The following is a 25,332-nucleotide window of genomic DNA, read 5'->3' as shown; positions in this document are numbered from 1 at the left end:
GGTGATTGGAGGAATGAGGGAAGTGGGGGATAAATGAAAGAGTGAGAGAAAAAAGAATAACTGCAATTGTGAGGGAAATGGGAGAGAGGGTGGGGGTAATAGAGGAATTTAATCTTGCTGCCAGGGCTAGTTTATCATGCACTCCTACACTCTTCCTGTAAGCGGTAGAGCAAAACATATTACAGAGCAGCGTTTACATGCGGATTATATCAGGCTCCAAAGGTCAGGTTGATATTACATAAGCTACTGTATCATAATTCTGTACTGTAATGTGATGTAATTCTTTTGGTGAAGCTTATAAGGAATCACCCAAAGTACAGGAAATATACAGTGTAAATTCGGTCATACATGTAGTCTGTATTTGCTACTGTGTAACTGTAGTATGTGTATATTTTGGATATACTGTACCTGCATACTGACGTTGATACATATGTTTACGTATTCACCTTCATCTGCATTACTTTAACACACCTTCACCCCCCACACACACACAAATCAATATAAGTCCTACAATTTCAAACAAAACAAAACAGTTACACTATAAGAAGCCACTTTATAAAACAATCTCTTCAAGAGTGAAACACATCCATCAGGGAGAGTCAGCATCAAACTGATTACATTTAACCAGAAATTATTTTTAATAAACAGTAATGCCATCTGCTTAATGTATCAGCGGGCGGGGCACTCAGATATGATATAGGGACGGGGCCGGTGGTGGGAGCAGGGCCAGGACAGGGCAGGGCAGGGGCGGGCAGGCTGGCGGGGCGGGAGCAGGAGACTCAGCTAACATGGCCAGGGACGGGTGGAGGTGGGGCAGGCAGGCGAATCAGCTAACATGGCCAGGGACGGGGTGGAGTGGGACAGGCGGGCAGATCAGCTAACATGGCCAGGGACGGGTGGGTGGGGCGAGGCAGGCAGATCGCTAACATGGCCAGGACGGGGGTGGAGGGGGCGAGGCGGGCAGATCAGCTAACATGGCCAGGGACGGGGGTGGAGCGGGCGGGCGGGCGGATCAGCTAACATGGCCAGGGACGGGGTGGAGTGGGGCAGGCGCAGGCAGACTACATGGCCAGGGACGGGGTGGAGTGGGGGAGGCAGGCGAATCAGCTAACATGGCCAGGGACGGGGTGGAGCGGGGCGAGGCAGGCGAATCAGCTAACATGGCCAGGTAATGGACAATCAACAGTGTATTAACTAAGAGCCAGACAATTAGTTACCAGTAGTTGTATTTACCTGGTCCCGGGGATGTGAATTAAGCTATAAATTGTCTTGTGCACCAGCGAACATTATTACACACACACACACTTACATACATACATACATACATACATGTGTGTACGTATCTGTGTGTGTGTGTGTGTGTGTGTGTGTGTGTGTGTGTCGCTTGCTCTATGATACAGTTTACGTGAGTCTATCTTGCTAACACAGAAATAAGATAGATCGAAGAAATGTTTGTATTTTCCTTAATCTGTTTCATTATGGGAATATTTAGTTAACACCTTCACTACGACACTTCATGTTTTATTTACTTAGCGACAGAAGATGTTAAGGGGGTTAGTAGACCACCTCCACTAACAAGAGGCAAAAGGTGAGCAATGTTTGTCTTACCTACATCAAGTAACCAATAAGTAATAATTTGGTAAGAGGCAAAGAAATACCACTCAAATTACTCATTGGTACACAAGTTCGAGGTCACTAGATGTAATAAATTATAACTCACAGATAGTTTTACAGAGTTACAATCGGGGTCAAACTCGTTCCTTCAAACTGAATCAGCATCGACCCCAAATGAGACAAAACCACACACCCGCACCAGATGACAGTCAGGGTAAGTCAGTTCGGAGACTCTTTCCAGTGAGTCCTTTTCACCACAGGGAGAGAACTTTAGTCCACCACTGTACCACAAAGGGAGTATAGTAATGGCTCTGTAATCAACTTCACCTGGTATGACCTACAGGTACTTCTTACGTGGTACACCCGCTGAGCCTCAACGCTGCTGACAGGCGGGGAAAGATAATGATAGCTTTCGCCTGGTTCCTGGCCTTCAGCTGCTCACTGCCTCAGGTAAGTAAGCAGGTTGTAGGACAAAATATTACCTAATCTAATCTAACCTAACCTAACCAAACCTAACCGAACCTAACCAAAGCTAACCGTACCTAACCAAACCTAACCAAACCAAACCAAACCTAACCTAACTTCAAATGATCTGACCAACCCAAACAAAACCTAATTTAATCTAACCAAATTAAACCCCCCAAAATAACCAACCCTCACCTGACAGGCGATGAAAATTTTATAAGAATCTTGACCTGCTGGGTTGGATTAGGTTAGGTTAGGTTAGGTCTCTCTTCTCTTCACCAACTGAGAGGTGTGGGGGTGGGTGGAGAGAAGGTAGGTGATTGGTGAGTAAATTTCTACAATGACGTTTTTACTGTAGATATCGACCTATGCCAGAGGTGAGAGACAGGTGAGGTGAGAGACAGGTGAGGTGAGAAACAGGTGAGTGAGAGACAGGTGAGGTGAGAGACAGGTAAGGTGAGAACAGGTGAGGTGAGACAGGTGAGGTGAGGAGACAGGTGAGGTGAGGAGACGGGTGAGGTGAGGAGACAGGGTAAGGTGAGACAGGTGAGGTGAGACAGGTGGGGTGGAGAAACAGGTGAGGTGGGACAGGTGAGGGGTGAGACAGGTGGGTGAGACAGGTGAGGTTGAGGAGACAGGTGGTGAGACAGGTGGTGAGACAGGTGAGGTGAGAGACAGGTGAGGTGAGAGACAGGTGAGGTGAGAGACAGGTGAGGTGAGAGAGACAGGTGAGGTGAGAGACAGGTGGTGGAGACAGGTGGGGGTAGAGACAGGTGGGGTGAGAGACAGGTGGGGTGAGGAGACAGGTGGGGTGAGAGACAGGTGAGGTGAGAGACAGGGTAAAGGTGGGGAGACAGGTGAGGTGAGAGACAGGTAAGGTGAGAGAGACAGGGATATTATAGTGTGAAGTTTGGGTATAGCAACAACGAACGAACGAACGACTCTCTCTCTCTCTCTCAAAACCTAGAATTAAATTTTCAGAGGGTCGGCCCAAGGTGTTTTTTTTTTTTTTTTTTTTTTTAGGTTAAGGTGGGGAAGGATGGAAGTGCTGGGGCTCAAGGCACAGCCACACATGAGGATGGAGAGTCACAACATATAGTCGTGGGGAGTCGTGGGGGAAAGGTTGGAAAAAGTTTGTGAGTTAAACAGAGGGGACGGCTGCCTTGTTTCCCTCATGAAGTTTGTTGGCTAACTAAACTAACCTAGGATTTGAATGAGGATTTTGCACAATGGTTATTTTAATGGACAATGACTAGATTGATTTTACAATTTACAAGTTTATTAACATCTTATCAGAACAGGTATAAGAACATGAAAATAAAGAGTCTCTGCAATAGGCCGGTTGGCCTGTGCGCAGCTCCTGTCGAGGAGTTATACCACACTCTCATCCATGAACCTCTGCTGCCAGCCTCCTTTTGAAACTTTCAGGGTTTCCTGCGCCCTACAAATTTAACTTGACCACTCAATACCACCCTATTTGCAGGCCAGTTTCTTCCTATCTCCCTCCTAAAGCCTAAACTTATCCAACAAATCCGTTGCTCCAAGGTCCTATCCTGCTCAGATATTACTGAAACTTTATCTATATCCCCTTACAGTGATTCCTTTTCACCGCTTAAATACTTCTATCATATCTCCCCGCACTCTTCGTCTTTCTAGGGCATGCAAGTTAAGTTTCTTTAACCTATCTGATATGGAAGGTTCTAAGTCCCGGAATCACTTTTGTCATTCTTCGCTGCACCGACTCTGGTGAATTTATATCCATTCTATAATAGGGCATCAGAGAACTAGACACATATACTGTATTACTGTTATGCTGTATTACGTTATGGACTCACTTGATTGTGACTTGTTAAATGTGAATTTATATCATCCTAGAGGTATTAATCTGGGTGGATCACTGTGGCGGACATAGATGGATCATGGGTTGGGTTGTTGTAGTGCGGGCAGGGCTCCGGGGCCTACCAGGCGTGGGGTCTCCACTCCGTTGATGTCTTCCCCGCGTAGGTCCTGGGCTGTGAGGAATCGTCCAGGGCTTGTCCCAGACCCTTCTTCCTAGGCATTGGAACCTGGAAGTTAGCAGGGGCTCTGTTTTATTTCTTGGGTGGATGGTTTCCTGTCTCCTGGTAGGGTGAGCGCTTGGCCACTGTTTGACCTCAAACATTTGTTTTGGAAGCTCTGTAGTTATTTGTAGTCTAGTCTTCCCGCGTGTGACGGAAGTGGTGGTACTGGTGGTGCTCAACACAGGCCTACTTGTACCTTGTACAGGAAGTGAACTTATCCTTCTCAGGCATCAGCGTTAAAACGTTTTAATTTGGCTGCGGCGACATACGGCTTTATTTAGTCTACATGTTAAAATGATGCTTGCGTCCGAAATAGTGAGGCCGAAACAGCCTGCCTTGTTTGCAAATGCTCAATCTCTTCGTCGTCGATCATTAATGGGCAACTGGATTTGGCTATGGGTATGATGACCTCAAATTTCGTTTTGTTTGTTTTTATTTTCCATTTATGTTCATACTCCGAAGTCTACTCTATTGCGAGCAGTAAGGTCGCGCCATCCTTGCTGTGGACCTTCCTGGGCAGGTGACGATCTGTGTTACGTCGTCATTTACATGACGTACTTTCGCTGCAACGATTGGGATGGCAGGTCAGCCGTGTAGAGAGTGTAAAGGGTTGAGTGAGACAAGAGCCCTGAGGCACGCCGCTCGATAGTGAGAATTCTTCTCCAAAATGTTCCTTTGCATCTTGATTTTTGTCTGCGGTCCCATAATGAAGTTACTGGCAAGTCAGATTTTCAGGTGCGCCCCAGGTTGTATGATCTTGCTCTGCAGCCCTGCGTGAAGCTTTATTAAACCTTGCTGACGTCCCTCAGTACTATATTGCTGCAGGCGGCCAGTCATGGCATTTGGCGATCTGCTCGTAGGCTGACTACTGGTGGATGCTGCATCGGTACTGGCGGAAGCCGGAGCAGCAGGATTATGTTCAAATCCTCCAGATAATCACCAATCGCTTGTTGACTATTTTTCCGAAAAGAGTTTGGCGGGTACCATCGCGATATTGGTCAAAGTCAGCCTGACTTTATTTGAAACCCTGCTTTGGTATGAGGCGAATAACGGCGATTTTCCCGAACATCTTAAGGGAAAGTATCCAGAGGCTGAGCAGGCGTTGCATATACAACCTCTCTATCTGGCATGTTGTCGGGGAGTTGAGCAAGGATCTTCTTGTTAATGTGACTTTTTGACCAGGTAGTTTGTTTTAAACCCTTTTGCCAGCTGACACGTCTCTGGGAACTATGCGTTCCGTCAGGTAGCCTCCGTCACCAGTCGGTAGAATCAATCACTGCAGAACTGGCTGGAGCAGGTGCTGATGGTGCCGCAGCTGACCTAAAATGTCCTCCTCCGACTCTGTCAAGCCTCGTTCTCCTGTTTCACTAATGGTAAAGATCTTTCGTGATATCGCCGATGTAGTTGTTCTTGAACCTTTATCGAATGTTTTTGTTTTGGGTCTGGCAGGTGAGGAGGACCGTACTAGAATGGAACCCATCGGTCGCTGATCCCTTTCCAGGAATGCAGCAGAATCATATGGTAATTATTTGGCTGCCTCCCACCAAGGCGGCCCACTTTATCCATGTAGACGTTTGCTCTCGTGCTGGATGTCCGTCTATGTAGCTCTCATTGCACCGGTCTCTCGGCTCCTGCGTCCACCGCGGATACTGGCTGGCTTCCGTCTCTACGTAGGCATGCTGGACATTGAGCTGCCTTAGCTGGTGACTAATGTGAGGATGGGGAATGGTCCTGTAACTGGTGGTCGGGATGTTGTTGTCCATCTCCGTCTTCACATCCTATACCATTATTAAACCTCGTCGTCGATGTCATTGGACTAGCTTCTTCCAGGTTTCTCCCTGCTTGAGACAGAGACTCATGAAGAGTCTCAGTCTACCGTTCGAGGTTTGACTGATGTTGGCGGGGATCATAATGGGGATTGGATGGGAAGCGTCCACGCTTGACTGGCAGGTGGTCGCTGGTACTGATGGGTCCGGCGGCCGTGCCTGTTCAGGACAACCTCGTTGTTAGAGAGGATTATGCTCCGGGTGTTGTGGCGCTGGCACGTCTGATCCAATGTCAGGAAATCTGGCCAATTTTTGCAGTTTTCCCCTTCTGATGTTGTCATACAGCGCCACACCGACGTAGTTCTCATTACCGTAATCCTAGTATGGCGTGGCGCGCATTTAAGTCCTGATGTATGTTGGTTTTTCTGTGGCGTAGCAACTGGTTTGATCTTGTTCGGGTAAGTAAGGACGTCTGGGAGGTATTTTATTGTGCATATGATAGCAAATTTAGTTATGCTCCACCTGCACTCCCCAGAACTGAGATCCTCGAAGTCTGTAACTCTGTGACTCAGACGCTGACCTGACGGCCACAGCACCATCATTTAAGCTCACCGTCATGTTCTCTGGTATGAGTGCTTAGCCAAAAATTTTTCGCTAACACAAATCCTTTATGCCAGTACTGTTTTAACAGAATGATGTCTGGAGTCTAATTATTAGTATAAGTTGAACACAGTTCATTACGTCTATTGAGGACAGTGTGAGACACATTATATTTGGACAATTTTCATCCTGCTAACGATTGCCATTTCGGAGACTGTAGCTTGAGGCGTCTTGGCAAGTGTTTGCTCGGCTTCTGTATCCCAGTCAATGGCGGGCCCTCGAACTTCTCGTCACCCGTGTACAGGAAGGTGTTCAGGTCCTGAGCCTGCGTGTCGTAGTAATCAACTGACGCTGCAGCTCGAGGGTCTTGTTCCTCTGTGGGGTGAGTCGTCATCATCTGGTCGCAGCCATTGACTGTGGTTGCAGTCCGATGGTCACTGTCGTCGCTGGGAGTGCATGTAATGGGATCGCGGGCATTTACGGTGTCGTTGGAGCTGTGATCCCAGGGGGACTGACTGGCCACGTCGGGATTGCGGTTATACTGACTTTTGCCTAAGTCAAGGAGGTCATGGTCTATTTCTGGCGTGGGTTGAGGTCGTCGATAAGTCGTTGAGTGGGTTACTGCCTTAAGGATTTCTTTTGAAGGGACTTTGTCGTTTATTTCAACAGGTGCAATGTTGTTCCTGGTTAGTGTCTCGTTGAGGTGTTTCGAGAATGAACCTGGATGAACCATGTTCATGTGATGGGCATGCAGGTAAGACAAGTATATAGTGGTGGCTTTGGACTCGTCCAGCTGTGGAGAGGAGACGCTCCTGATACTCTTGGCCACTGCGTCCCTCATGGCGCCCAGTGACTCAGTAACTGCCTGTTTTATTGAGTCCTTGATGGTTCTTATCTCTGATTGCAGGACTTCCATGGTCTCGCTGACATTGTTGAGCTTTTGGGAGTCTGCTTGAGTTTCTTTTAGAGCGTCTTTTAGGGTTTGGCTGTAAGCCATGATCGTCGACTGAGTGGTCCTTTCTATGGTGTTAGAAATTTCCCTGGTTTCTTTTTGTTTGGTTATTTCGGTCAGTTTCTTCTCTGTTTCTTGAAGTACCTGTTTCCTGACCAGGCAGGTGGCAGAGAAGGTCCTGTGGTCACCCTCGCAGACGACACACTTTTTTTATGGTGCTACGGCAGTCTTTGTAGAAGTGCTGATCAGATGAACACTCAGAGCATATGACCCCTTGCATGGGGCAGTTCTTGGTCATGTGGTCATTGTATTTATAGCACTTCATACATTGTTGGATGGGCGTATACTTTTCATATTCTATTTGGTGGGATGAGATGGAAGTGCCATATGCATAGAGCCCCTTCTCCTTCATTCTTTTTGCATCCGTTGTGTCTGCAAAGCGAACCTTGATTATATTATGGGCATACATAGGATACACCTCCACAACCTTGACATTGTTTTGCTTTTGTATTTCATCTCTTATTTCTTCTGCGTTATTTTCCACTACATCTTTGTCTAACTTCTTACATACAAGGGTGAGCTTGGCGCCGTATTCCCGTGGGACAATGACCTCGTAACCGTTGGTTTTCATTTTGTCCATGGCACTAGACTTAAGTAGTTTATCAGCATCTTCATCTGTTTCTGTGAGGATGATGTAACCATCTCTCAGATCCACAAGTCTATTTATTCTCACCCTTAGGTCGCTCAATAGCCTTTTTAGCCCTATCCGAGACCCCTGGGTCGGGGTTCCGGAGATCTTCACTCTCACTTTGGCCATGGTCAGTAACATACATGAATGAATGAATGAAAATTCTACCTAATCTGTCCACCTCAGCTAAACCCCATGGATGCCGCTCCTTCTGTCCGCTTGCTGGGCGAGTAAAGACGGGTCTGGGGGTAGGGTGAACAGACAATCCCCTGGCGGGGGCCTAGCCAAGCCCTAATACCTAGCAGTGACAGGTTATGAAGCAATGTCGAATCCCTAACAGAAAATGTTGCCACCCTTACTGTCTCGACTCAGCAGCCCTCTGAGGGCCCCCCTTGAGGCTCTGCCCGTAGGGCTCGCGTCGTTACCAAACAGCAGGGACTCTAGGCGAAAGGATAGGATAGGGAAGAAGCGCAGTGTACAAGAATAATGATATCCATGTACAACTACATGATAAAGCCCAAGGTGTTCCACCCTGGACCGTCACCCCCTCAGGCGGCTGCGTCTTGGATCAGGTACAAAGCAAATCGAATCTTCCCTCGCTTCTGTCAACCCAAATTTACCCGAAAAAAAATATATATCTCATAAAATCTGAAACGAGGGAAAGAATCTGACCTGGAGCTCTTCTGGGCTTAAATTCCCAGCTAGATATTTTCTCTCTTTTTTTTTTTTCGAGGTAGGAAACTTTTGTCTGTGTGTCTGTTGTAAACATATTTACTTAACTATCTTACTTCCTTGCTTATCTAACTACTTCTTTACGACTTAATGACTTACTTCCTTACTTAAATACTCACTCACTCAATCAGCTTCTTATTCACTTTATTATTCACTCCACATGTACAGTAGAGGCTCTTCAACGTCCCTCGTCATGATCACAAGACTCGTTAACTCTCGCCTCTAAAGTTACTCCCGATGTCTTTCTCTACTGGTCGATAATTATTACAGAGGTCAGCAAGTCAAATTAACCTGTCTGTTTACCTGTACGTGTACTATTGAGGCATTCATTACTGAGTGTGTATGGCCTTAGCATGGTGGTGTTGTGAAGAGTGTTAATAACAAGAGAGAGGAGTAAGCAGGTATTATTAACAAAGTCCAAAGTTGTTATAAAAAGGGGTGAACACAATCAGGACCCCACCTCTCCCCCCTTTCTCCCCCAATCCCTACTCTCCCCTCCTCCTCTCTCTCCCCTCCCCCTCCCTCTACCCATCGTCCCAATATCTTTATTAATTTACTTTGCTGTCGACGGGGAGGAAGCCTTGTTTATTCCCTCATTATTCCTGGTGAGTTTGGGCCTACATAGACGGCCCAGTGTTAGTACAGGACGCGGGAATAGCCAGAGAAAATGACGATGTTTGGCAGACTCACGATGTGTGTTAAGTGTTCATGTATGTCTGTGTGTATGTGTTGTTTCTCCGTTCATGTGTGTGTTTATGGATGAAAGTATGTGTGTAAATGGTCACTATACACGCAGGAACTTTTTCGAATATTGCAGTCTCGTCAGGCGGGATATTTATTGGGGTAATAAATCCAATATTTATGAAGAGGCTGTAGGTCCGTAATCCTCACCTCACATGCATATACACACGCACACACATGCACTCACACACATGCACTCACACACATAGATATTGTCCAAACATCACTGTGTGGTAGATATGAGCGAGGTTAGTTTGATGTAAATAATTGGCCTAATTAAGTGTATTCTGTGATCAAGGTGATACAGCATCAGAGTTTCATACTGCAAACTAATATATCATTAATTGTGAATCTGTACACAGGTTGTGATAAGGTAATACACACACACACGCACGTACACACACACATGTGAGTTATAATTGCCTAATAGCGATAAATTGTATGTATTTCTCCTTTGAAAATTTTGCCTGACAATAAACGATTAAATAGATCATTATAAAACATAGTAATGTAAAGTTTATTAGAAAGCTTAAGCTAAGCTAAGTTAAGCTAAGCTAACTTTATCTCCCCTCACCTTACCTAACATACCATAACATCAAAATATAACATCACATTACCTTACCAATATCTTATGATGGTAAACAGCGTCTTAAATGAAACAACAAATTGTATCATACTGAATTTTATTTTCATCAAGTTGTAACAACAAAGAAAAAGGAATCTATTTTTGGCAACAATTCAGGTTTCCTTTCAAGGCTTAATTAGTGATTATTGCCGTTTATCTTCACACACGTATGAAAGGTATTAATAGTGACGTCTGTACACACGTAATTAATTATCAATAATTAATTGACAGGTGAGTATATGTTCTGTCTAATGACTGACATTAAGTTATATTTAAAGTCTATTGACGTCATCATCATCGTCCCCCATCACTGCTCTCTCCTCCTCCTCTTCGTCTAACGATAAAAATATACGACTTTTAACCTGAGAGGATTTTCATGTTTCGCGGATGGAAGAGTTTTGGTACACGAGCCTCTTACTGTTTTGTGTGTGTTGTTTTCATGGCACGTCAGTATGAGTTGAAGCTACGAATATTTTATCATAAGAACATTGTGATCCATAAAATTTCCTTGATGCTGTTGTATGAAGGAAGAAAGAATTAAGTCAAAGTTAAATCCTTCTTAAACAAACCGCTCGACCATGAGCTATACTACATTCTCACTAAGGTGGACCTCCAGAGACAGATTCTGACTCTCTCTCTCTCTCTCTCTCTCTCTCTCTCTCTCTCAGATGTATGTTATACTGTGGATATAGGGTAATGATGTATATATTATGCGTTATCGGGATAGTTGTAACATAATGATGATTTAAATGGTTGTTGTTTTTGTTGTTTACATTCACTAATTCCCACAGTTACAACAACAAAAACTGATCACTATATCGCCTGAGACTTCAATGTTTTAGTAGCATGATAATTTCCCCCAAACTCATGACAATCACAAACAAATATTATCCTCAAGGGGGGGGATCGATGAATTCCACAATGAACACTGTGACTCCTGTTGTCTCGGTAGGGTTGTCAAAATCCTACGTCCGTTGTGCCATATTGTCTCACACAAAACCGTAAAGACGAGTAACATTGCTCAGTATAATCAGCGAGACTTGTACATAGCTCACTGTCACTCTCCCTTCAGGTGATCATCTTCCACGTGGAGAACCATCCCACCTTCACCTTCTACGTGCAGTGCGTTACCTTCAACTTCTTCCCCTCGGTCCACCATGAGATGGTCTACAACATCTTCTGCCTGGTGATGCTCTACGTGGCGCCCCTCTCCATCATCATCATCTTCTACGGTGCCATCGTCGTCACCATCTTCCAGAAAAGTAGAATGTCCTCCGATGGTGAGTGCTCTCTCTCTCTCTCTCTCTCTCTCTCTCTCTAATGCTTGGAGTGGGTACGAACGTCGGCATCCTTCTTGATACGGTTATGGATATCTGTATATCTTACACTTAATATTGTTATGAACTTCCAGGATTTCAGAAATGGAAATATACTGCACTGACCTGAGAGAAAAAGTGAGAGGAGGAGCGTGAGGTAATGTATTTCTAACGTAAGTTTGTGTGTGTGTATGTGTGTGTGTGTGTGTGTGTGTGTGTGTGTGTGTGTGTGTGTGTGTGTGTGTGTTATGAAGTAGACATGATAAGAAAATAAAAATACGTAGCAAAAAGAAAAGTCGGGTAAGAAATGAAAAGTTGTGAGAGAAATAATGAATCCTGCTCAGGCCACCACCAGACCGTGTGTTTTTACAGGTCTTTTGTATTCCACCTTCTACCTTCACTTTAGGGACCATTTTCCTACGACTGTGAGCTTTTAGTGACCGGACTAGACTCACTTTCACTTTTAGAGACCATGACCAACTGACCATGACACTCACACCTTCGACAGATATTATTCACAATACGTTTAGCTATTAGAGACCAGGTTCAACTTTCACTCAGATTATTCCCATACCATTCAGATAACATTCACGCCACACTCAGATTGTACACAGAGCCTTATAACTATTGCATTCAGACTCGCCTATCACACCAGCTAGTCTACACTCAGACCATACTAACAAACCTGCCAGCCTACACTCAGGAGCCAGATACAGGCAGCTCAAACAAGATTCCGCCCAGGACAATCAGTGACAAAAGCCCACGTCATCATTTTACTTTCAGGATCAGACAGCCAACAAGGGGGAGAATTAGGGAAGAGAATCTAGTATAGTAAATAAATAAATAAATAAATAAATAAATAAATAAATAAATACAAGTTAAAATCAATTAAAAAAAAGTCTGAAGATTTATGAAACTTAAAATGAAACCGGGTACATATATAAACTTTAGAACAACGGAATAACCACAAATGTGAGAATGAATCATAGAGGAGTGTACAGTATAGTGCCTTATCTAAGTACAGTTGTCAGGTTTGTTGAGGACAGGTGAGATATATCACGTCTAAATAACCACTTGATTAGACCATATAAACACCTCATAGGATCATAAGGTAAAGCCAACAAGGGTAACCAGATGGTGGAATGATCAGACCGCCATCTTTTGCTCAATTAGCTTTACGAAACACCTTTGGTACGTAAATTCACTATGGCTCCCCTGTAAGTTGAAAGGCTATTGAAAGTTTGCAGAGACTGGCAAGGAAACTGAACTTGAACTTAATTAAGAACTTCACATGAAAACCATCTGAAAGGTCGATAACCCAGTCTGAGGAGCAACGCAGAGTACTAAGGGGACGAGGTCGAGACTTATGAAGTAACGAAAGCAATATACCAAGAAGAAAGACGCTTAATAATGTACTGAAAACAAAGCGGCAGCACCACCAGAAGTCACGCTGTTAAAACTACACAACCACGCAGCAGGAGAAGACAGAACACTGCATTATTAGGGGTGTGAGGTACATAGTGGGGGTGTGGGGGTACATAGTGGGGGTGTGGGGTACATAGTGGGGGTGTGGGGTACATAGTGGAGTTGTAGGGTACAGGAGTTAGGGGTGTGGTATAGTGGGGTGTGGGGTACAGTGGAGGTGTAGGGGTGGGTGTGGGGTACATAGTGGGGTGTGGGGAATTTTATAATATGGGTGTGGGTACATAGTGGGGGTGTGGACATAGTGGGGGTGTGGGGTACATAGTGGAGGTGTGGGGTACAGTGGGGGTGTGGGGTACATAGTGGGAGTGTGGGGTACATATGGGTGTGGGGTACATAGTGGGGGTGTGGGGTACATAGTGGGGTGTGGGGGTGTGGGGTACATAGTGGGGGTGTGGGGTACATAGTGGGGGTGTGGGGTACATAGTGGGGGTGTGGGGTACATAGTGGGGGTGTGGGGTACATAGTGGGTGTGTGGGGTACATAGTGGGGATGTGGGATACATAGTGGGGGTGTGGGGTACAGCTTACTGAACAACTGGTCGTGTATCCCAATATGATGACCTTTGAGAGGCAACTGGACCAGCATGAAGAAGATAATAAACCCTTGTGCCAATGTAGTAGTATGAATATTTGTCGTAAGGTCGGTGGAACCTCGCGACCATGGAGAGGCCTGAGCGAACGTGAACAACGAACTTAAGTATATTAGATAAGTACAGTCGGGGTCAAGAGCTCACTCCCTCCCAGAATGAAGCAGTGACGACCCTAAATGAGATAAACAAACTCCTGCACCAGACGATACTCAGGGCAAGTCAGTTCGGAGATTCATTCCCGCGACTCAGTTTCACCACAAGAGAATTTTTGACCGTAACAGTACATGACAAACACACACGTGAATTAATAGTGTAAGTAAATCTATATATACATACAACTCAAGCACACACAAACAACACAAACTAATGGTACAAAGAGACATTATTACAAGACAAAAGACAAGATATAGTTTAATACACATATACTTTATATTATATAACTCCCACAAACTCACACCAATATATGAATGTTGTAAAGAAATACTTGTAATGTAAAACAGATACAATATGATACAGAACCAAAAATAATACGTAACGGAGAAGGATGAGAGACAAACAGACACACAGAGGAACAGACACCAAAATAGATATAGTACAAGTGATCACGGGCACCTTCAGGCCCAGTGAAAGTTTGAACGCTCGTGCTTGGCTTGGCTAGCGTACAGCGAATGAGGGAGCGCCAAGTCCGTAGACTTGCATCGTTTTCCATCGTAAATAAAATGGTTAGTTAATGCCTTCCTAAAGAAACCATCGACATGGGACCAGGTTTGTTCCACTCTACGATTTTTTTGCGATTTTTCCACCAAGTTTGATGAAAAACGATTGTGCCGTTTCGGCTGCCCAGAACAGACAGATAGACAGACAGACAGACAGCGAGTCTTATAGTATATTATATAACAAGAACAAGATCCTACAGAATACAAAGTCAACAACGAGAAACTCCTCCAGATAAGGTATTGGAAACTCCATCAAGTGAAAGTATAGACAATTGAAACTTGTGTGTCCTTCAGCAGCAGCTCACCTAAGCCAAAGTTGCCGACGTCTATAGAAGCCTTCCTATAGAACTGAAGACACTATTTTTCTAAACAAGAAAGTTATCGTTTGTCATACAGTGGCAGTAAGGTCTAGGTAAAAGTGTTTACTTATTTTTATCCCTTGATATTATTCTTTTACGTGTCTAGGAGGGATACTCTCTCTCTCACACCAAGTCCCGTCTTTCCTACCTCAGACTCAACCATCCGACGGTCCAGCCTGGGTTACCTCGGACGAGCTCGGGCGAGAACCATCAAAATGACAGTGAGCATCGTGCTGGCGTTCTTCATCTGCTGGACTCCCTATGTTGTCATTAGCCTCTGGTAAGTCTCTATCTGGCGAGTCTCTGGTGAGCCTACTGGTGAATCTATTGGTTAATCTAGCGAGTCTACTGGTGAATCTGGTGAGCCTACTGGTGAATCTATTGGTGAATCTAGCGAGTCTACTGGTGAATCTGGTGAGTCTACTGGTGAGGTTAGGTTAGGTTACACTAGGTTAGGTTAGCATTAGATGGTGTTTAATCATCAGGTGAAATTCTAAGGTGCCTACTCTTCAAGTGATCATCAGTCACTATCATAGAGAGATTCACCACCTCACAATACTTACTCACAACACGACTAACGGTGACGGAATAAGATCGAGTGGCTGCCTGAGAGCCTGATAGCTGATATCTTAGCGAGACTCAAGTATATTAAAATAATTCTGAATCTTATTTTGGATTAACAAATCAAAAACTTTGAAAACTATAATAAGAAAAAACTAGCAGGTAAATTCAAAGCAAAATAGTAAATAGAACAATACAAAAACGTCATTAATAGACCAAGACGAATATTTACACTATTAAGACAACAGGATATAAATACAGTCACTCAAAAAAACTATCTATGCAAAATTGTGTTGAAAAATATGACACATCGGACGAAGGATTTTGGCAACTCTACAGAGATATACAGGAGTTGCAGTGTTCATTCTGAAATTGATCGATCACCCCAAGTACAGATAGTTTTTTAAGTGACTGTACCTCTAGCAATGTATCTCTCAGACTAGCTATAAAGATTGTGAGTAGAAATGTAGCCACACACTTCTCAGGAACATATCCAAACATATCTACTGTGAAATACCACATCACTGTATTGCCGATCTTATGATTACTGAGACCTTAACCCTTTGAGTCCCTGACTGGTGAAATAATTATCTTTAAAGGGGTTAAATCACCATCGTCAAAGGGTTAATCATAGTTGTAAAAGGGTTAAATCACCATCCTGAAAGGGTTAAACCATCGTCCTCAAGGGTTAAATCATCATCCTCATCAAAGGGTTGAATCATCGTGATTAAGTCTTTTACTGTATTCACTCGACAACATATCATCCACAATAACCTGGCCACTGGGGACTGACAACAGCCCTTTGTGATCTCTGCTCCCTAGTCCCTTTTGGCGCTTTACCCCTCACAGGATGAGTATGGGGTGCACAATAAACTTACTTGCTCAGGCCCCGACATAATTGGATAGTGAATTACCTTCTCCCCTTCCTTTATATCTCCCTGGTCCTCCTTTCATATTACCCACCTTCTCGTTATTTTATATTTCCCTATTCCCTTTTCCTTTAATCTCCATCCTCCTCTTTAGTCTTAAAATCTTCCCCCTCCTATTCCTTCTCTTAAATCTCCTTCCTCCTCTATCATTTCATTTCCCTCATTCTCAATTCCGTATACACCTCTCCCTCTTCTTAAATATTTCTCTCCTAGCTCTTCCTTTAATCTTCCTACTCCTCTTTACCTTAAATCTCCCTCCTCCTCCTCCTCCTTGTCTTATATTTCTCTTTTTCTGTCACGCACACATGATAAATCGCATTAAGTATGAGACCCACCTGTCGTCTCTTTTGTGTCTCGTGAGCCACACTCTCCTGCCGTCCCCTGTACAATACATTCTTCTGGCGGGATAATATAAAGACCACGAGGATCTTCACCCCACTGTATACACGGGACCTCATGTGCTCTTGTCAGGATCAAGGTCCAGGTGAATCCTTTCAACATATATACAATTTCTCCATGATTCGGTGGAATAGGTCTGCTGAGTCGATGAAGTTGGTTTCCTGATAGAATAAGTTTGTTGATACGATTTTATAGGTTTGTGTATATGATATAATAGGCCTGTCGATCTTTTTGAGAAAGTCAGTTTATTAAATGGAATATATCTACTAGTGGAAGAGTCTGCTGATATGGTAGAATTGGACTCAGTGTCATAGAGCTGAGGTCTCCAAGTGTCGTGTACAGGTGAGGAGGTCAGAGATGGTGGAGGATGATGTCACTGAGCTCTTAGATGTCAATGATCGCTCTCTGTGTTATGTCATCATCCTCGACACAAGATTGCCTGAATTACTGTACAATGAATTTCGAACAACTAATCTGACTTTTGTAATCACTTCTTTCTAACCCAACCCAACCCAACCCAGCCTAACCCAACTCAACCCAACCCAACCCAACCTAACCCAACAACCCAAACCCAATCCAACCCAGCCCAGCAACCCAACCCAACCCAACCCAACCTAACCCAACCCAACCCTACCAACCCATCCTAACCCAACCCAACCCAACCCAACCCAACCCTACCTTACCTAACCTTACCTTACCTAACCTAACCTAACCTGAATTTGGTTAACCAATCGTAACTTAATCTAACTTAGTTTAATCTGCCCTCAACCTAACCTAATTTAACCTAAATCAGTCTACTTTGTCCCTAGACTGACCTAATTTAATCTAAACAAACTTGGTCTAATCTGTCCCTAACCTAACTTAACTGCTGGTGACCGTAACCTTGTATCCCCGCGGCAGGTTTTGCTTCGACAGGTCAGCGGCAGCACTACTGGACGAGAAAGTCAAGAAGGGCCTCTTCATCTTCGCCTGCTTCAACTCCTGCGTCAACCCCATCGTCTACGGCATCTTCAACTTTTGCAAGAAGAAGCAACCGATGGTAAGTCCCCCTGTGTGTGTGTGTGTGTGTGTGTGTGTGTGTGTGAGAGAGAGAGAGAGAGAGAGAGAGAGAGAGAGAGAGAGAGAGAGAGATAAATGTGGGTATTTATGCTTGTAGCGAGGTTGATCAAGGGTGTTTGTGTGTCCATATGTTCGTGTTAAGGGAAGAGGAGGGAAGAAGAAAACGTTAATGTGTCCAATTGAGGGGTAACTAAAAGGATTCATTACGCTTACAGTGCAATCATTTGTTACCACCAAGTTAAAGACATAAACTGAATAAATACCAATAGACTAGCTTCCACATCCTACAGTACTTTGGATCCTAAGTGAAGAAATATAATCGTATTTGACCTTTCTATGATACGAGTTAATCTGTTGTGTCATTTAGTTTAGTCTCCCCTAACATGATACGATTTGTATCCCCGTTTTCTGGTTTTAATTCCTCCGTTCAGCTCCCTATCTTGCCAATTAAATTTGGTTTACCTTTACCACAAACTAACCTGATACCATTTTGTTTACTCCACTGCATTCTGATTATCATTGTATTTGATATCTCCCATTCTTTTTTCTTTTATTTTTACGTGAACCTGTGAATCCGAGACATGACACAGTACACCATCTATGGACCCAACAATGTGTAATGTCTCGGGTTCACAGATTCATGAGACTCAGTGTTCATAGACGATAGAAAGAACTGACAGTACTATATATTTGGTGGATGTAGTACATACTGACATGATTCTCCCACCACAAGCTCTAACATCCTTTTGTCTACCTCTCAGACTCAGACGTGGCGCTCTACTACTCTCAACACTCAGATGAACTCCCGAAGCTATGAGTGTCGAAGCTTCAAGTCCAGCCGGGTGTACTGGAGCCGCCGAGAACCGCCCTCCACCGTCACCAACTCAGATGTGACGGACCACACTGCCGAACTTCTCCTACCCCGCAACCTCAACTCTCCATTTCGCAATAGGTCAGTGTGTGTGTGTGAGAGAGAGAGAAAGAGAGAGAGAGATAGGGACAGAAATAAGGACAGAAATAGAGACAAACGCAGAGTAAGATACAGACAGACAGAGAAAGAGATAAAGTGAGAAAAATGGACAGATACACACACAGAGACAGAGATAGAGTGAGAGAAAGGATGGACATAACGTGATAAAGGGGAAGGAGAAAGGAGAAGAGAAGTGAGAGGCGGATGATAGAGGGAGAACTTAATGTAATGTAAGGGGAGGTATAGGACACAACACGATAGATAAATAGAATAGGAACATAGCACAATACGAAGAAATATATATGACAATGCAAAAAAGAAGAGGTAAAAGACAAAAGCAACAATTAGAAAAGGAAATATTAAATAGAAGATGATAACATTAAACTGCAATAAACAACATAAGAAAGTCACAGAAAAGAAGACTGAAAACCAACGTAGATAAATGACCAAAAAGGTAGAATAGAGAAAAGTAGCAATAGTAAACATAATATAGTCAAAAGTAACAAAAGGGAGCCGAATATAGCCAAAAGTAACAATAGGGGGCAGAATATAGCCAACAGTAGCAATAGGAAGCAGAATATAGCCAAAAGTAACAATAGGGAGCAGAATATAGCCAAAAGTAGCAATAGTAAGCAGAATATAGCCAAAAATAGCAATAGTAAGCAGAATATAGCCAAAAGTAACAATAGGAAGCAGAGTGGAAATTAGGTGAATATTAGAGTAAAAATTAACATAATATTCCCACAAGTTAAAAGTAAGAAATGTTGGTAGAAATTCTTCACAAGTGTACCTGTTATTATTGTGTATTTCTATGTTAAAAGGCCACCATTTTAGGTCATATTCTTGGTTTTAAGGAAGTTTAAGGTGGTGTATGTGTAAAGAGCTTCACTTATTTGTTTATATTAACCAAAGAACAGTTTCAAACCTTTACATCTGCCGTAGTTCATTTTGTTATCTGAATATTAGTGACAGTTGTTGTGCTTATATACGATTTTGGGAGTTTTGTAATTACACAGTGATTTTAGGCCTTTGTTTACATTAAGTATCTTCTTTGATGTACTTGGACAATATGTATATATAAATTCTATGATATTTTGCTCGCTATAAATATTCGTTGACTCCTTATGTAGTATCCTGCACAAAAATAAACTTAGCATCCTTCATAAAACGATCTGATCCTATATATGGAATGTTGATCCTTATAATTACCTCAAATCTACAGTCTCATTCTTCACAAAGCTTATACGTGTTGTACTACTGTATGTTATCTATGTCTTCAATGTTCTTCAATCCTATTTTCTGTTGAACGTTCCATAGTTTTTGTAGTATTTAGCCTAATGCATCAAACTAGACTTGTCAACATTTTGTTGGTGTGTTCCGCCATCCCAGAAACGTGTAATGGTGGGCGGTGCAGAGCGGCCGCGCTGGTCCTTAACGCTCCGGTTGATGAAACGACTGAGACAAACTAAATAATACTTTCGGACCGTATAGTAGCAGGGAACACGGCGTGTGTTACCATATAGTAGCAGGGAACACGACGTGTGTTACCGTATAGTAGCAGGGAACACGACGTGTGTTACCATATAGTAGCAGGGAACACGACGTGTGTTACCGTATAGTAGCAGGGAACACGACGTGTGTTACCGTATAGTAGCAGGGAACACGACGTGTGTTACCGTATAGTAGCAGGGAACACGACGTGTGTTACCGTATAGTAGCAGGGAACACGACGTGTGTTACCGTATAGTAGCAGGGAACACGACGTGTGTTTAATTATAGTAATTAAACATCGTTACGTAAAAAGCATAGTTGTAGACAGGAGAGCAAGTGTGAGGTCAGAGTGGTGGCCAGTGCCGGATTTAGACCTGTGGAGGCCCATGGGCAGCCTCTTTGTGCAGGCCCCCCCTCATTATAACTACCCAAGAGGGTGGGTTGGCGAGTGAAGCGAGCCTAAACATCTGGGAGTTCCGGGGGCACTGTAAGCCCCCCGGGAAAATTTTGAAATTTGAACACTTCTTTGGAGAATTTTGAAGCCATATACAGTTATATTGAGGAAATTAGAACATATTGTAATATGTGGAGGCCCCCAGATTGTGGAGGCCCCTGGGCAGCTGCCCACTTTGCCCACTCCTGAATCCGGCCCAGGTGGTGGCCCCGAGTTGCATCTTGACCATCTCACTCAAACTGTTGTTGTGTATAACAGGTCTTCTGTTAATACCGCTCCATCACTCTTATTACTTAGTCAGTATTAATATTGGTAATTTATTTGAAATCGAGTTTTGTAAATGATGATACGAACATCAAAACTGAGCATCACTAATGATTGTAATTGGTAATACAAATGCCATGAGGTAATTAAACATTTCAGATGAAGACATAATGGCTTGAATAGAACTGCCAGTTTTGTGCACTTTGGCAACACCTTATGCGAGTTTAGTTTCGAACACGAGATGCAGGACTTTTGGTTAACAATAAAAAAAATGGCCATGTAACAGAGAATTGTATCATTTTAGTTTATATTCCAGAAACTTCTGCCTTAAGCACACACACACACGCACACACACACACACACACACACACACACACACACACACACACACGCACACACACACACACACACACACACACACACACACACACACACACACACACACACACACACACACCAAACAGTATCTTCACGGAGGGTCGATGTATTCCACAATGAACACTGTGACTCCTGTTGTCTCGGTAGTGTTGTCAGAATTCTTCATCCATTGCATCAATATTGTCTCACAAAAATTGATTCAAGATACTTTTGAATTGTGTGAACCTCCCAGAACAACAACACTCTCACAGCCACGTATAACACTCCCAGAACAGCAACACTCTCACAGCCAAGTATAACACTCCCAGAACAACAACACTCCAAGTATAACACTCCCAGAAACAACACTCTCACAGCCAAGTATAACACTCCCAGAACAGCAACACTCTCACAGCCAAGTATAACACTCCCAGAACAACAACACTCTCACAGCCAAGTATAACACTCCCAGAACAACAACACTCTCACAGCCAAGTATAACACTCCCAGAACAACAACACTCTCACAGCCAAGTATAACACTCCCAGAACAGCAACACTCTCACAGCCAAGTATAACACTCCCAGAACAGCAACACTCTCACAGCCAAGTATAACACTCCCAGAACAGCAACACTCTCACAGCCAAGTATAACACTCCCAGAACAACAACACTCTCACAGCCAAGTATAACACTCCCAGAACAGCAACACTCTCACAGCCAAGTATAACACTCCCAGAACAACAACACTCTCACAGCCAAGTATAACACTCCCAGAACAACCTCTCTGACCCAAGTATATGCTCCCAGAACAACCAACACTCCTCACAGCCAAGTATAACACTCCCAGAACAGCAACACTCTCACAGCCATGTATAACCTCCCAGAACAACAACACTCTCACAGCCAAGTATAACACTCCCAGAACAGCAACACTCTCACAGCCAAGTATAACACTCCCCAGAACTTCATAACACTCCCATGTATAACACTCCCAGAACAGCCCAACACTCTCACAGTAAGTATAACCTCCCCAGAACAGCAACTCCTCCTGACCAAATGCCTCCCAGAACAGCAACACTCTCACAGCCATGTATAACACTCCCCAGAACAAGCAACACTCTCACAGCCAGATTATAACCTCCCCAGAACAGCAACACTCTCACATTGATGTGGCACTCCCCAGACAACAACACTCTCGTGAAGTATAACCTCCCCAGAACAGCAACACTCACAGCCATTATAACCTCCCAGAACCTTGACACTCTCACAGTAAGTATAACGCCTCCCCAAATTGGCAACACTCTCACAGCCATGTACTGCTTACTCCCACAACAACAACACTCTCACAGCCAGTATAACACTCCCCAGAACAACAACACTCTCACAGCCAAGTATAACACTCCCAGGCAGCATCACTCCTGCAGCCACGTATAACACTCCCAAGAATAACCAACACTCTCACAACCGTATAACACTCCCAGAACAGCAACACTCTCACAGCCAAAATTATAACACTCCCCAGAACAACAACACTCTCATTTAAAAAGTGCATCATGCTCCCAAGAACAACATACTCTCACAATAATAGCCATAACCTCCCCAGAACAACACTCCTCACAGCCAGAGTATAACCTCCCCAGAACAACAACGCACTCTCACAGCCACATATGCTTGCTCCCCCTGAGAACAACCAACACTCTCACAGCCGTATAACCTCCCCAGACAACAGCATACTCTCCATTACATGTAACACTCCCCAGAGACAACAGCCATGTGCTAACCTCCCCAGAACAACTTCTTATCTCACACGTATAACACTCCCCAGAACAACAACACTCTCACATGCATATAACACTCCCAGAACAACAACCTCTCACAGCCATGTATAACCTCCCAGAACCTTAGCCTCCTCTTAGCCTTAACACTCCCCAGAACAACAACCTCTCTGTCAAGTATAACCTCCCCAGACATAACACTCTACATGTCTCCAGAACAACAACACTCCACGGCCAAGTATAACACTCCCAGAACAACAACACTCTCACAGCCAAGTGTCTTCCTCCCAGAACACACTTACTCTCACAGCCAAGTATAACACTCCCAACAACAACACTCTCACAGCCAAGTATAACACTCCCAGAACAACAACACTCTCACATTAATTTCCTCCCAGAACAGCAACATCTCACAGCCAGTATAGCACCAGAACAACAACACTCTCTGTAACACTCCCAAATAAACAACACTCTCACAGCCAGTATAACCTCCCCAGAACCATAACCTCTCACAGCCAAGTCTCCTCCTCCCCAGGCAACTTAACACTCTGCAACAAATATAACATCCCAGAACAACCTTGCTCTCACGGCTAGTATAACACTCCCAGAACATAGCTCTACCATGTAACACTCCCCAGACAACAACACTCTCCATGATACATCTTGCTCCAGAACAACAACACTCTCACAGCCAAGTATAACTTGCTCCCATTTCAACACTCTCTGACCAAGTATAACACTCCCAGAACATAACACTCTCACAGCCAAGTATAACACTCCCAGAACAGCAACACTCTCACAGCCATTCTTACTCCCAGAACAACAACACTCTCACATGCATGCCTCCCCAGAACAGCAACACTCTCTGTCAAGTATAACGCCCCAGAACAGCAACACTCTCACAGCCAGTATAACACTCCCAGAACAGCAACACTCTCACAGCCAGTATAACACTCCCCAGAACAACAACACTCACAGCCAGTATAACACTCCCAGAACAATAACCCCTCTGTAACACTCCCAGAACAATAACACTCTCCACAGCCAGTATGTACTCCCAAACCTTGCTCTCCCATCAAATGCTTGTTATGCCCTCCCAAGGCTGTGCTGCTCTCACAGCCAGTATCTTGCTCTGAACAACAACATATAAGCCAGAGTATGTATACAGAATAACACGCACTCTCTGTTACGTATACTCCCCAGAACAACCTCTCACAGCCAAGTATAACACTCCCAAAACAACACTCTCAAGTATAACACTCCCAGACAACACTCCCTCACAGCCAAGTATAACACTCCCCAGAACAACAACACTCTCACAGCCAAGTATAACCTCCCAGAACAGCAACTTGCTCTCACACACCCATGTATAACACTCCCGAGCAACTAACCTCTCACAGCCAAATATAACACTCCCCAAACAACAACACTCTCACAGCCAAATACCGCCTCCCCAAGAACAACAACACTCTCACAGCCAAGTATAACACTCCCAGAACAACAACACTCTCACAGCAGATGTAAACAAAACTAAATGTAAAATTAATATTTGACCATACATATGGCCCTTCATTTACTGATCCTCGACTGAAAGTGCAAGGTTGAGTCCAGCACTGTACTTCATCTCTATTAACGCCAAGATAGCCGTGCTGTTAGATTGTATCCACTTTTTTTGCGCCAATGCTTCTCGGTTCTTCTGTACCGGGAACCAATACGCAATGTGCTTGAATACTTCTCACGTAAAATGTGAATAACAAAGGGTGTGAGGCCAGTTATGCTGCCTCACCCTGTTCTCTGCATTTGAGAATAAGTTACCCTTTCATAAACTAAAGCAATAATGTAAATGAAATACTGTGCTTCTTTTCGTTGCCATAATATCACAACCAACCAGGGTTAATTATTACTTGGTAACTGTAAACCCTACTCTGTAATCATACGCGCCACCACTTCTTGGGATGAAGTGTAAAATTTTTGTCATCTTCGCTGTATAAAATCAAATCAACTCTCCATGCGCCACCTAACACTCCCAGAACAACTAACCTCTCACGTAGAGTATAACACTCCCCAGAACAACAACCTCCTCACAGCCGATATAACACTCTGAGACAGCAGCTTGCTCTCACAGCCAGTATAACCTCCCAGAACAACAACACTCTCCTGACCAAGTATGCTTGCTCCCAGAACAGCAACACTCTCTCACAGCCAGTATAACCTCCCAGAACAACCTCTCACAGCCAAGTATAACACTCCCAGAGCAACCGCACTCTCACAGCCAAGTACTAACCTCCCCAGAACAGCAACACTCCAAGTATAACACTCCCCAAGACAACAACACTCTCACACCCATTCTTCCTCCCAGAACA

At 44.0% G+C, this 25,332-nt stretch overlaps 1 protein-coding gene across 1 annotated transcript in view; it reads left to right on the top strand.

Annotated features, from left to right (window-relative positions):
* The window catches only part of LOC121876354, a 103,679-nt gene that overhangs the window by 53,977 nt on the left and 24,370 nt on the right, over window positions 1–25,332 (top strand). Inside the window, 6 exon segments of the mRNA XM_042381424.1 lie at window positions 1,958–1,967; window positions 1,969–2,064; window positions 11,316–11,523; window positions 14,862–14,988; window positions 17,498–17,636; window positions 18,418–18,608. Of these exon segments, the coding sequence (XP_042237358.1) occupies window positions 1,958–1,967; window positions 1,969–2,064; window positions 11,316–11,523; window positions 14,862–14,988; window positions 17,498–17,636; window positions 18,418–18,608 (771 nt within the window).

The sequence above is a fragment of the Homarus americanus genome, unplaced genomic scaffold (genome assembly GCF_018991925.1).
Source record: "Homarus americanus isolate GMGI-L3 unplaced genomic scaffold, GMGI_Hamer_2.0 scaffold34921, whole genome shotgun sequence".
Taxonomy (NCBI): Eukaryota; Metazoa; Arthropoda; class Malacostraca; order Decapoda; family Nephropidae; genus Homarus; species Homarus americanus.
The sequence above is the reverse complement of the archived record's forward strand: the minus strand, read 5'-3'. Positions and strand labels throughout refer to the sequence as shown.